This window comes from Xyrauchen texanus, chromosome 31 (assembly GCF_025860055.1).
Source record: "Xyrauchen texanus isolate HMW12.3.18 chromosome 31, RBS_HiC_50CHRs, whole genome shotgun sequence".
NCBI classification, from domain to species: Eukaryota; Metazoa; Chordata; class Actinopteri; order Cypriniformes; family Catostomidae; genus Xyrauchen; species Xyrauchen texanus.
Window position 1 is genome coordinate 4,081,311 of NC_068306.1, and position 13,439 is coordinate 4,094,749.

At 44.1% G+C, this 13,439-nt stretch overlaps 1 protein-coding gene and 1 pseudogene across 2 annotated transcripts in view; both read left to right on the forward strand.

Moving 5' to 3' along the window:
• Positions 1-13,439, forward strand: part of LOC127625049 (zinc finger protein 208-like) — a 632,925-nt pseudogene that overhangs the window by 555,733 nt on the left and 63,753 nt on the right.
• The window catches only part of LOC127624977 (E3 ubiquitin-protein ligase TRIM39-like), a 70,165-nt gene that overhangs the window by 55,015 nt on the left and 1,711 nt on the right, over positions 1-13,439 (forward strand). Inside the window, exons 1-6 of one of the 2 annotated variants that reach the window (XM_052099977.1) lie at positions 2,262-2,362; positions 3,429-3,527; positions 3,674-4,227; positions 5,872-5,967; positions 6,050-6,283; positions 6,366-6,516. The exons of the other annotated variant lie outside the window; for it this stretch is intronic. Coding sequence (XP_051955937.1) covers positions 3,449-3,527; positions 3,674-4,227; positions 5,872-5,967; positions 6,050-6,283; positions 6,366-6,516 — 1,114 coding nt within the window. The 5' untranslated portion in view covers positions 2,262-2,362; positions 3,429-3,448. Of the gene's footprint in view, positions 1-2,261; positions 2,363-3,428; positions 3,528-3,673; positions 4,228-5,871; positions 5,968-6,049; positions 6,284-6,365; positions 6,517-13,439 lie in introns of those variants that run through there. 2 annotated transcript variants of the gene reach the window in all.

The window sequence follows — 13,439 nt, forward strand, 5'->3', positions numbered from 1 at the left end:
GATTCACCAAGGACGTCTCCGGTGTTATGATACCTTGCTATTGCACCTCATGAAGTTAAAAGCTTGTAAATTATTTGGTTTTGATTTACTTACAATATATATATAATATATATGCAATACATGAGTACAGAGTCTCTCTCACGCTCTCTGAATCCCAAGACAATTATCATCAAAAGGCCCCTTGCATGTGAGCACAACACAAGGGCACACACTGGAATGCACCTAAAAGAAAATGAATACAGAAATGATTAGGATACATACTTGATTGTTGAACTTTTAATAAGAATAAAGTAATCATTCAAAAGGATATATATAAAAAGGATATATATAATTAAATTGAAGAGACAGGGGATTCTGACCCCAACCCTTCAGTACGTACAGTAAGGGAGTTATTGTCAAAACTTCACCTGTTGTAAGTCAGTATGGTCAATAGGAAAGCACTACAGCCTTTGGAACAGGAAAAAATACTTTAGGGGAATTACTGTAATTTTTTTTATTTAATATTTGTATACTGAACGTACAGTAAGGGAGGTACTGTCAAAATTCCACCTGTAGTATGTCAGTCTGGTCAGTAGGAACATACTACAACCTTTGGAACATGAAAAAATCCCTTTGGTGAATTACTGTAACTTTTACATAAAACATTTTTGCGTACTGTATGTACAATAGCCTACACAAACGTACACTAAAGCAGTCTAGGTGAATACGCAGCAAATATCAAACCTGAAACAATTTTTACCCTGGTTGGGTTTTTATTTTTAAACTTGACTATGTTCATGGTGCTGTCCACGTAGGCTATGTGGTCCTGAAGGTCCTACATGGTCAAGTCTGCAAGTTGCTTTTTATATTCAGCCGCATATTTGCGGAGTTCCGCTTCAATATCTCATGAGCTGAATATTGTTACTACACAAATAACCTTGTTTTTAATATTTTAATCTCCTCAAAACGAGCTTTCCTTCGGGTTTGCACTTTGCAGATGGTCCCTTCTTAGCAGCCTGCGCATAGAGATCAATGTATTTTGTCCAGTGCGAAGGAAAGATCGTTTTGAGGAAATTTATGTTGTAGCTTCTGGTGTTTTATCTGTAGTTATATGTGATAGGTGTTGTGTGTAGCAACAACGTTTAGTTCACGAGTTACTGAACGCGGAAGTCCGCGAATGTGTGAATGTGCAATATAAAACCAACTTTACCTAAGTCACCACCACTGCCAGTTAGTGCATGACATTATACTCTTAATCGTGACCAGAATCAGTATAATAACAGTTATTAACTATTAGATAATAACAACAATTTTCCTTCATGTGAAGAAGTGTAATTATACATTGATTAATTTAAAATCAACTACACCAATCTGTACTGTGCTCTCTAACAGACGTTTCCATTAACCTGCCTCTATATGCCAAGAAATGCGACAGTGCGCTTTAATAACACAAAATAACATGATTAAAGATCGATAGAAGTAAAACATTGCATAATAATAATAACAACAATAAAAAAAAAACTTACCTGAGTGGGTGTGTGAGAGTGTACTTGTTCTTCTGCCATTTTGCCGCGATGAGGTTGAAATGACTGCCCATCCCCCAACTAGGTGAGATTCAGGGGCGCGCATGCGCACTTTGACAGATTGATTTATCTTCCAGTCTTTTAGTAATGGCTGTGACAGCAATGACGTAATTTTGACAGCTGTTTTGCACTTTTTGATTCGTACTCGTAAGCAAGGATTTGTGCTCATAACTGAGCAGCTGCAAAAATAGACGTCTTGTCTGTAGAATAATACACACACACACACACACACACACACACACACACACTCATGTTGTGTTTCCATGTTTTATGGGGACTTTCCATAGACATAATGGTTTTTATACTGTACAAACTTTAAATTCTATCCCCTAAACCTAACCCTACCCCTAAACCTAACCCTCAAAGAAAACATTCTGCATTTTTACATTTTCAAAAAACATAATTTAGTATGATTAATAAGCTGTTTTCCTCATGGGGACCGACAAAATGTCCCCACAAGGTCAAACATTTCGGGTTTTACTATCCTTATGGGGACATTTGGTCCCCACAAAGTGCTAAATACACGCTCACAAACACACACACACACACACACACACACACACACACACACACACACACACACACACACACACACACACACACACAGCCAATAGGAATGAGTGTATACCTGTTACATATTCATGAGAAGATAGGGGCGGAGCTATGACGTCACTGAATCTCAGTTAAAGTTAAACTAATATTAAAACAGGAAGTCTTTCAACGTTTTCTCTCTTCAAACGGCAGAATATTTCTTCAGATATTGTCAAACTTTAGTGATCACAGCTGATACTCACTCACAGGTAAGTGATAATAGAAATATAAGAGACATTTCCCTGAACAGGTTTCTAATGTTAGTGGTCTGATTCAGAGGAGTTTGTGTCACACTGGAATAAAGCTGCACAAAACCAGATTTAAACACCAGTTAAATACTCCAACTAGTTTACTGAATTAGTATCAGAATATCATTGAATCGGTTATAAATCAGAGTTTGATGTGTGCTGTCATGTTGTCAAATAACTTGAAGACGTCAGAAACAGGAAGTGTTTGAACTGCAGACAGAATGAACAAAGTCCAGTGAAAATGTTTCATCTTTTTTACTCCATTTAGTCTTTCATATATAGAAAGAGTCTTTCATGATGATGTTAAAGTGTTGTTGTAAAGATCTGTTTCTATGTTCTGTGGCTCCTGGAGATTTTGTATTTCAGTTCTTCGAGCACACAGGAGAGAGATGATGACAATAAACAGCAGTGCAATAGTTCAAATACTGTCAATGACTTTTATGAAGAGACTCACTGGAATATTTCACACCCAAAGATTCAATTATTATGTTTTATTCTCACTATCAGTGCTTGAACAATAAATATACTCACTTTAATATGAATGTTCATGATCTGAACATGAATGTCAGTGGTTGAATTGAATAATATTTGTTCTGTCAATAATAATAATTGTGTTTGTGAAGTGCTGCATTGTCTGTACTGTAAGAGGTGCTGTAGACTAGAGCTTCTGTACATGACTAGCATACTGCTAACTGCATACTGCTACTGCAACTGCATACTGCTAACTGCATACTGCTAACTGCATACTGCTAACTGCATACTGCTAACTGCATACTGCACACTAAATACTGAAATCAGCTTTAAACTGCAACATTTATTACTTTTGATCACAGACACTTTTAACACTTGAACTTTTGACTTTCATCTTACATCAAGTCATTTAATAAAACTGGAGATCTAGAATATATGAGAACTTACTCAGAAGTGAACTGAATGTCCTCTTGAGAAGTTCATCTTTAATATTTCACACACTTTGATCATGTTTCATGCTGTGAAATGAGATGTTGGAGTGTTGTGTCCTAAACAGGATTAAAGAGAGGAAGAGCAATGGCAGAATCTTCATCAACATCAACATCACCAAAACAAAAACCAACCAGGAGAAACAGTTCAGATGATTTACATCCATGTAAGTCAATGAGAGAGAAAAATAATAAATGAGTGAATTAATGAAGCAAATAACATCAACAACAATAATAATGTCATGTGAAAAACCTAAACATCACATCAGATTAAATCTATATACAATAATACTTCAATAATTTGTATTTTCAGACATGTCGTCCTCCAGTAGTGCACTAAATGAGGAGCTTCAGTGTTCAATCTGTCTGGATGTGTTCACTGATCCAGTCTCAACTCCATGTGGACACAACTTCTGCAAGACCTGCCTGAATGAATGCTGGAAAAACACTCAGAACTGCAGCTGTCCATTCTGTAAAGAAACATTCAGCAAAAGACCTGATCTGAAGATTAATACAACACTCAGAGAGCTCGTGCAACACTTTGAGAAGAAGTTTAATCAGGGTAAATCTGAAGTTCTCTGTGACATCTGTGATGAAAGAAAGCAGAAAGCCGTGAAGTCTTGTCTGACGTGTCAAAGCTCTTACTGTGAAACTCACCTGGAGCCTCATCGGAGAGTTTTGGGTCTGAAGAAACACAAACTGATGGACGCTGTGGAGAATCTGGAGGATTATATATGCCAGAAACACGAGAGACCTCTGGAGCTGTTCTGCAGAGATGATCAGACGTGTGTGTGTTTGTTCTGCACTGAAGGAGACCACAAGACTCACAACACTGTTCCTATAGAGGACGAGAGTGCAGAGAAGAAGGCAAGAGTTACTAATATTCAATCAATACTTATTTTGATGATATCTTTTATACATATAGATCAGGTGGGGTTTATTCAGGGCCGCAGCTCTTCTGATAACATTAGGCATTTCATCAATATGTGGTCAGTGTCGAATGATCAGACTCCGGTCGCTGCCGTCTCACTTGATGCCGAAAAGGCGTTTGATATGGTAGAATGGGATTATCTTTTTAAGGTTTTGGAAATGTATGGGTTCAGAAATACTTTTATTGGATGGATTAAGTTACTTTATAGACACCTGGTAGTGGTTGTACAAACAAATGGATCAATTTCAGATTATTTTACTCTGAATTGGGGCACCGGCAGGGTTTCCCTCTTTCCCCATTATTGTTCCATCTTACCATTGAACCATTAGCAGCCACGATAAGAAAGGAGGATGATTTTCCAGGGGTGATGCATAAGCTTTTACTTTACGTAGATTATATTGCATATAGTTCGGTCTCAGATATTTGGCTCATTTGTCGCTTCCACCTGAGAGAGCCCCTCTAGTATCGAACAGAAAGTTCTTGCACCTATTTAGCCATTACAAAGCCTTTCTATTAAACTAAACGGAGAAGTTAAGTTACACCCGGTTATCTTGCATTTCCACACGGTGTGGACAAATGTGTCCTTTATGCTGGATGGATTGTGTGGGAGGTTACTACACTCGGTGACCTATATGAGAGGGGGGTGTTGAGATCTATTGAAATCATGATTCAACATTTTAGGATTCCCAGATCTCAGGTCTTTAGGTATTTACAGCTGCGCCACCTGCTCTACTGTTTTTCGGAGTATCATACACCCCCCACAAAGCTGCAAATACTCTGGGAATGGTGATTACTGCTTTTGGAAAAGGTCATGAGGCATCAGTGTATTACTCCCTGCTAACTCAGAATCCGGGGGACGGAACTTCAACTTCTCTCGGGAGATTATGGGAGAAAAATTGAGTGTGGAATTTTGTCATTTTATTGATTCTACTGGACCCCTTTAGATTGTATAGGCTTGGTCTTAAAGACACACCCACCTGCTGGCGATGCCAATCAGAGGACGGGGAAACAACTCATGTGTTAAGAGCCAAGAGTTTTGGTTGAGGGTTCAGAGCTTCGTGTGTGAAGTGGTTGACACTCGGTTTTCGTTTTGCCCCAGACTGCGTGATGATTGGCAGGTGGGTAATTCTCACGGGTTGGAGATCGTCTGGTGCACCCTCGTTTCGTGAGTGGTGTGTCGAGTTGGGCAGGGTGGTGGCGTTTGAAGAGATGGTGTATACAAGGCTGGACAACATCAGGCATCAGGAAGTGGGGCGGCTATATGGTATATTAGGAGGGCTCTCAGAGAGGGGCAGTGGAGAGGGACTGGTGTCTCCAAATATTTTCTGTTTTATTGTCTATTTGTGTGTCTTTGTCAGTTGACTTTTGACCACTGGAGTGCTTGTTTGTGTCGGTTGGGGGGTTAATGTTCGTGGGGAAAAATGTTTTCATGTGGTTTAATGTTGCATTTTCTGTTATGTCTATGTGATTTGCTGCATGGAATCAATAAAAAGTGTAAATAACAAAAATCAATACATATTTTGAAGATGGAAACGCTGTGTTGAGTGATGAAATGTGTCTGTGTTGTTCTCTGTCTGTAGAATCAGCTGGTAAAGACACAGACAGACGTGCAGCAGATGATCAAGAACAGAATGAAGAAGATTCAAGACATCCAACACTCTGTAGAGATGAGAAAGGTCAGTCAAATTTAGGTTCAATCTTCTTTATAAATAAAGGTGCTGAATTAAATACATTTAAACTGTGACTTGATCTCATCAGAGAAACACAGAAGAAGAGAAATCACACAGTGTTGAGGTGTTCACGACTCTGATCCGCTCCATTGAGAGATGTCAGACTGAAGTTGTTGAGATGTTGGAGGAGAAGCAGAAAGCAGCAGAGAAACAGGCTGAAGATCTCATTAAAGAGCTGGAGCAGGAGATCACTGAGCTAAAGAGGAGAAACTCTGAGCTGGAGCAGATCTCACACACTGAAGATCATCTTCATCTCCTACAGGTCAGTGTCCATCTCTCTCATCAATGAGAATGATTAGAAAACACTCCTCATGCTGATGGATTTCTCCTCTCTCCTGCTGTAGATTGACCCGTCCCTGTACAGCCCTAAAAACAGTAAGAACTGGACTGAGATCAGTATTGACACTCATGTGAGTGTGGAGACTCTGAAGACAGCTCTGACTCGACTCAAAGACACTCTACATGAGACTCTAGATCAAAAACTCGGTCAAACTGGTAAGTGTATAGTAGACCTGTCACGATTATTAAATAACCGTCTGATCACAGTTATTTGAGACAACCGCGATTATTGGGCATTCAAATTCCAATCACATTTTAATGCCCAAATAAGGGAATTTTAGAAGTCTTGTCTGACGTGTCAAAGCTCTTACTGTGAAACTCACCTGGAGCCTCATCGGAGAGTTTTGGGTCTAAAGAAACACAAACTGATGGACGCTGTGGAGAATCTGGAGGATTATATATGCCAGAAACACGAGAGACCTCTGGAGCTGTTCTGCAGAGATGATCAGACGTGTGTGTGTTTGTTCTGCACTGAAGGAGACCACAAGACTCACAACACTGTTCCTATAGAGGACGAGAGTGCAGAGAAGAAGGCAAGAGTTACTAATATTCAATCAATACTTATTTTGATGATATCTTTTATACATATAGATCAGGTGGGGTTTATTCAGGGCAGGCAACTGTATCAAGCAACTGTATCAAGGCAACTGTATCAAGCGCGCAACTGGTCTAATGTAAGCTTTACCATCAATAACAACTTCAACAGTTCGCACACATCCGTCACTGCTGGGCAATGTTTTCCGAACTCTGCCTATGGGCCACTGAGCTCTTGGGAGTTGCGGATCCACAATCGGTACAACAGAGTCAACATCCAGGTTTTCTGAAGCGTTATGCCACTTTTGCCTGGTCTGAAGCGTAGGCAAGTAGTTTCTGGTGAACTGTATCCAGAATTGGTCCGCCATGTTTTGACAGTGACGCCACCTTCGCCGCCCCATGTCTCCTGGAGAATACACCACCTGAGGGAGAGATGCATCCCGCCGCCCCATTAGGAGAAGATTAGGAGTAATTGGATCGATGTCGGCGACATCTGTTGAGGCATATCCCAGAAATTTTGAATTAAGAATTCCCTCCACTTCCACTAGGATTGTGGACAGAACATCCTCTGTGACTGCTTGGTTTCCAACGGCTACCTGAAGAGCATTTTTTATAGAGCGGACCTCACGCTCCCATATTCCGCCGAAATGTGGAGCGCTGGGCGGGTTGAACTTGAAGTCGATTTGGTGGTCTGCAAGACGGATTTGGAGTTCTGACTCCAGGCTAAAGAAGGCTTCCCGTAGCTCTCTTTCTGCCCCGCGGAAGTTGGTGCCACAATCTGAAAGGATCTCACGGGGTTGACCTCTTCTGGCTATGAGCCGGCGGAGTGCAAGAAGGAAGGCATCAACATCCATCGAATTAAGAAGCTCGATGTGAACTGCCCTGGTTGTGAGACATTTGAAGATCAGGCCCCAGCGTTTCTCATTCCGCCTTCCTATTTTGACCAGGTATGGGCCAAAGCAGTCAACACCCGTTGAAAAAAAGGGTGGGCAGAGTAGACGGAGGCGTTCTGTTGGCAAATCTGCCATTTGAGGTACCTTTGGCTGCGCTCTCCAGCGCTGACAGGACTGACAATGAAGTTGATGGTGCTTGATAGCCTGGCGTCCTCTGATAATCCAGTACTGCCTCCGTATTTCAGCGTAGACTCTTTCAGCTCCCGGATGTAACAGACGCTCATCAAATTCTTGAATAAGGAGCTGCATGTCTTGGGTCCAGTACAATGGGGTGGATTTGTTCTGGGTCTGAGTTTGCAAGCCTTCTTAGATGCCCCCAACTCGTATCATGTTGGTCAGGGGGTCCCACTCGGGAGCGAGGTTGACTAATCGACTGTGCACAGGAATCAATTTCTGTGCCCGAAGGGCAGCTACCTCTTCCGGGAAGCTCTGAGCTTGACATGCCCTCAGCAGGACAGCTTCTGCCTCTCTGTTAGTCATTATCACACTGTTCGATGCGGCCGCCCCTTGACAGGCTTGTAGAGTTGCCCCCACTAACTCTCGCCAGGTCTTGAATTGCGTAACATCGGGGAGGTTGGACTCTGTTTCAAATGCCATTACGGAGTAGCAGGTTAGGCCTTTCAATTCGGATACTCCTTCTGACTGAGCAACTTCAGGTCTTTTAGGCGAGTGCTCTGGGCTCTGTTTCAAGAATGTAGGCCCTTGACTCCATCAACTGGGCTCGGCCAAACTTTGGAGGGTTTTACCTCGCGTTATGTCATCAGCTGGGTTATCCTGCATATTAACATACCTCCATGAGCTGTGGTCTGTTAATTCTTGGATCTCGGTGACTCGTGTCCCAACAAACACCTTGTACCAGCAGGAGTCTGACTGAATCCACTCTAGCACAGTCATGGAGTCTGTCCACAGAATTGTCTGATTGATGGAGAGTGTCAGCTCATCCCTCACCAGTTTGGCCAGCTGAGCTCCAGCTAATGCAGCGCAAAGCTCCAGGCGAGGTATAGACTGCTGTCTCTTAGGAGCAACCCGTGATCTGGCCATTATGAAGGAAACATGAATGTCACTGCTGGTTTGAACGGCCAAATATGCCACTGCCCCGTATGCTCTTTCAGAGGCGTCGCAGAACACATGAAGGGAACTGTGTGTCTGCTGTAGGTGGGGAGGAAAGAGCAGGTAGGTGATGGCTGTAGTCAAGGAGATATTCCTCCAGATGCTTGGGTGTGCGACGATGCCATGAGGGTCTGTCTGACGTCTCTGCATGAGGGAGAGAGGTTGATTGCTCTTCCGATGACATCACTACAGTAGTCAATAGATCCGGCTCGAAGGACCATTTGTTGTGGATTGCCCCACTGAAAACTGGTGGATTATATTATTGACCGCTGCAGAACTCTGGTCAGGGAGTCGGAGTCATCAGATAGAGTTTAGCTGTTTATTGCACAAGAGTGATCATACACAGAATAGTGTACTTGAGGTAGTTTCTGAACAGCTGTTCTGCTGCAGTCGTGGAGGGTGGTGTGTAACAGCAAGGAATGGAAACTGCAGTGAGTTGTTTAAGCTCGCTTTCCCAGTTGGTCCAGGCGGCCTGAAGGTTTGGTGGTAGATCTGGGTCATCCCAATCTCTCTTTTTAGCCCACAACTGTTGGATGATCGCCTTTGCTCTGGTGGTAAATGGTAGTATGAACCCGAGTGGGTCATATTGGGACGCCAACACCTGATAAGCAGCTCTCATCATCAGTTCTGCATGCTCAATGAGCCGATAATGGTAGTTGAGGATATCAGCTGCACAATTCCAACGGAGGCTTAATGTGGGCTCCATAAGATCAACGCGGTTTTGCACTAACCACTGCTCTGTGGCTGATGACCGGGCTTCCGTCGGAAGATGAGATACCACCACTGGATGACTGCTAGCCCACTGTCTGAGGTCGAACCCTCCTTCCTCTAACATGCTGCGTAACTGATCCACAGTTTGATTGGCTGCTGGGACAGTAGGGAAGCTTGTCAGGCAGTTATCCACGTAGAAGCTTTGGTGGACTAGTTGTAGTAACCCTGGAAATTTTGCTTCTGAATTGCAAGCATGATGTTGCAGAGCAAAGATGGCACAGCATGGACTGCTTGTTGTGCCGAATGGCAGAACCTGCCACTCGTATACATCTGGAAGATTTTCACTCTGCAGATCTCTCCAAATGAAACAGAGAAAGGGCCTGTCCTTCGGCAATAGACGGACCTGATGGAACATGCCCTTGATATCTGCACTTACTGCTACAGAATGCTGTCTGAATCTCAGGAGTACTCCTAACAGCAATGGTCCAAGTGTGGGACCTGGGAGGAGCTGGTCGTTCAAGGACAGGCCATGGTATCTGAAAGAACAGTTGAACACCAGTCGTTGCTTATTGTTATGACTCACGAGATGATGGGGCAGGTACCATGCCTCTGTTCGTGTCGCTTCCATTTGGTTGAGCTTGACTACATAACCTGACTCAATGAGTTTGGCAATCTATCCTGAATAGATTGAAGCCTTTTCAGGGTCCTTCTGGAGTCTCTTTTCAGTGCTCCTCAGATTTGCAAGTACGGATTGCACTGAGCCCTTAAGTTCTGGAGCACCTGGGTTCCACAGAAGAGGGGTTGCGTAACGCTGTGCTCCCTTGACATTGACTCGCTGCCTTTGAGACTCAAGCAACTGCATAGCCTCTTTTTCTTGCTTAGACCGGACAACCAGTTTCTCGTTATGAAAGGGCAGCAAATCCAGTTGCCATAACCTCTCCACATTTCTGTAGAGAAGATTGTCTGGGTGGTCAGTGGAGATGAAGAAACACTGTTGCACTGGTTCTTGGCCTGTGGTACTCATTTCCGCCCCTTGGAGTGCCCGGACGAGAGCTGTACAAACTGCCACGGGTCCCCCTTTGATGCCTTGACGAATAGGCTCTTTGGCAGTAATAAGGTGAACTTGGTCTGAACCTATGAGCACCAATGGACGTACCTTGTGAAATGGCTGTAACGGAACTCCTCTTAGATGTGCATACCGTCTCTGAAGAGTCTGAACTGGGTATGACTGTTCCACCCAGTGGAACATGTATGGGTTACCCCTTGGAGAGATATCAAAGGTGAATTTTGAGCCATTGAGGTGAGTAGTGTCTGGTCGGACTGTACGAAGTGCTAGAGTCTCAGGTTCACATTTAAGCTATAGCTGCTGGACAGCAGTAGGTAGGATCATGGTGCGCTGTGCTCCGTCATCTAATATAGCATAAGTCTCTATTGTCTTTGATTTGTGGTGCAACAGCACAGGCACCACTTTCAGAAGGACTCTGCCTGATGCAATGGATGGCAAAAGGTAGATGCGGCTCTCCGAAGTAGCTGATGATGTATCGGTTGCACGCCTTCGGGCCACGCCATGAAGCACTTGAAGGTGAATACCACCACAGTCACTGCAGGGTTTCTTAAGGTTACAGGTCTCAGGCGCATGGGTATGGGCACATTTCCAGCAGCGCGTCCCCTCTGAAATCCACTTACAAAGATCAGCCACTGACTGTTCTTTAATACTGCCGCATCGAGTGATGTAGTGGTCTTTGCTGCCACAGAAAAGGCAGTTGACTTTGAGGGGGGTCTTTTTCCAAGACACCTTAGGACTGGGGGATGCTTTATCCTCAGTGGGTGCTGCACCATGATACAAGGCTGTACTTTGGCTTTTTGGTTTAGCTGCACTCTTCTCCTTTGAACCGCTGGGATCTCTTTCATACTGGTAGCGTTGCACTAACCTACTAGACAATCTCTGTTGCTGAGCTTTGACATGAAGCCACCCTGCAAAGTCTTGTAGGTTGTACAGGTTAATACTGGGGGAGTTGAGCTTCCCTTGTAGCTGTAGAAACTCAATGAAACCATCTCACAAGTACTTTGGCAGCTTACTAACCAATCGATCCACATGTGAGCAGCAGTTCAACTCCATCCCTCTAGGTCCCTCCAAAGATAACAGCATGCTCACTAAGAGGTGGACACGGAGAGCGAAACTCTGAAAACTGCATGCATCGTTTAGTTTACCTCTGGTGCTGTGAGGATTGCTGCTATTTCGCTCTGCGCCAGCTGATGGGGTTGGCCATATTGTAACTGAAGAGCTTGCATAGCTGCAGAGTACGGGTATGGATGATGGCGGCAAGACTGGCCAATCATTTGTGCCTCAGGCAGTTTAAGGTGTTCCAGCAAGATATGGTACTTGTATTTCTCATCTAGTTCTGCATGAGGTTCAAGAAGATTGTCCAATGCTAACTTCAGGTTAGCGAATTCCCTTTCGTTGTCATTTACAAAATCAGGAATCTTTGGCTGGGAGGCAGCATGCAGAGGGCGGTGAGGCACCAAGTATTCTGGTCGCTTCAGTGGCTGGCTCAATGGATGTAGAGAAGTGCCCGCAAGAGCAGGAATGTTCATGGCAGGAACTGAAGCACTGTGCAGGGTTTGAGGCACTGGAGGCATTGTCGTATAGTGAGGAACTGAAAAACTGGATGCTGGTGGAGCCGCGACAGGTTTTCGTGGAGAGGGTGCCACTGTTGTATAGATGTAAGGCACTCTGGGATGCTGGTAGGTTGGCGTGGGAGCTACTCGCTGTGGCTGCACCCGAGGCTGGAATGCAGTTCCTGCATCGTCATAAGGGCAAAACTGTGTATTAAGCAGTAGTGGCAGAGTGTCTGCTCTTGTAACATGTTGGTGTTGGCGCATGGCGGCAAGTAATGTACCAGACGAAATTGGTGAGTACAAAGGGAGTGAAGTGACTGGCTGTATTGGTACAAAACCAGGGTTAAAGTGCTCTGTCTCTGCAGTAGGTGTGCTTACATTTATTTGTGTGGCACTCACATGTCCTTGTCCTTTGGTATGTAACTCAATGTCAGGTGACTGTGATGAATAGGAAGAAGGGCTTGATGAATGGGTCGGATGAGGTGAGTTTCCTGGAGGTGATCTCGGTGGTGTGGCAGGATTTACAATTTGCACATCTTCATCCCCTTCTTCCCTCAGGAATGATGTGATATGTTTCATCAGCTCCTGACACCGATGCTGTCGTTTTTCATACTGCTTGAGTTTGCTCTGAAGCGCAGCCATATCAGCAACCTCATCTCTTTCCTTCTCGGATATAGACTTCATTAATTCCCTCAGTGAACTCATACTTAATAAGTCTGTGGAGCTTGTGGCTGGATGCGCACCCTGGCTGGAGGCTGGTCGTGATTGACTAATTATGCCCACTGCGGCTGCTGCTCCTCTCTGCTCCGCTGGCACCTCTGCTGCAGGTGGGGAGGAAAGAGCAGGTCGGTGATGGCTGTAGTCAAGGAGATATTCCTCCAGATGCTTGGGTGTGCGACGATGCCGTGAGGGTCTGTCTGACGTCTCTGCATGAGGGAGAGAGGTTGATTGCTCTTCCGATGACATCACTACAGTAGTCAATAGATCCGGCTCGAAGGACCATTTGTTGTGGATTGCCCCACTGAAAACTGGTGGATTATATTATTGACCGCTGCAGAACTCTGGTCAGGGAGTCGGAGTCATCAGATAGAGTTTAGCTGTTTATTGCACAAGAGTGACCATACACAGAATAGTGTACTTGAGGTAGTTTCT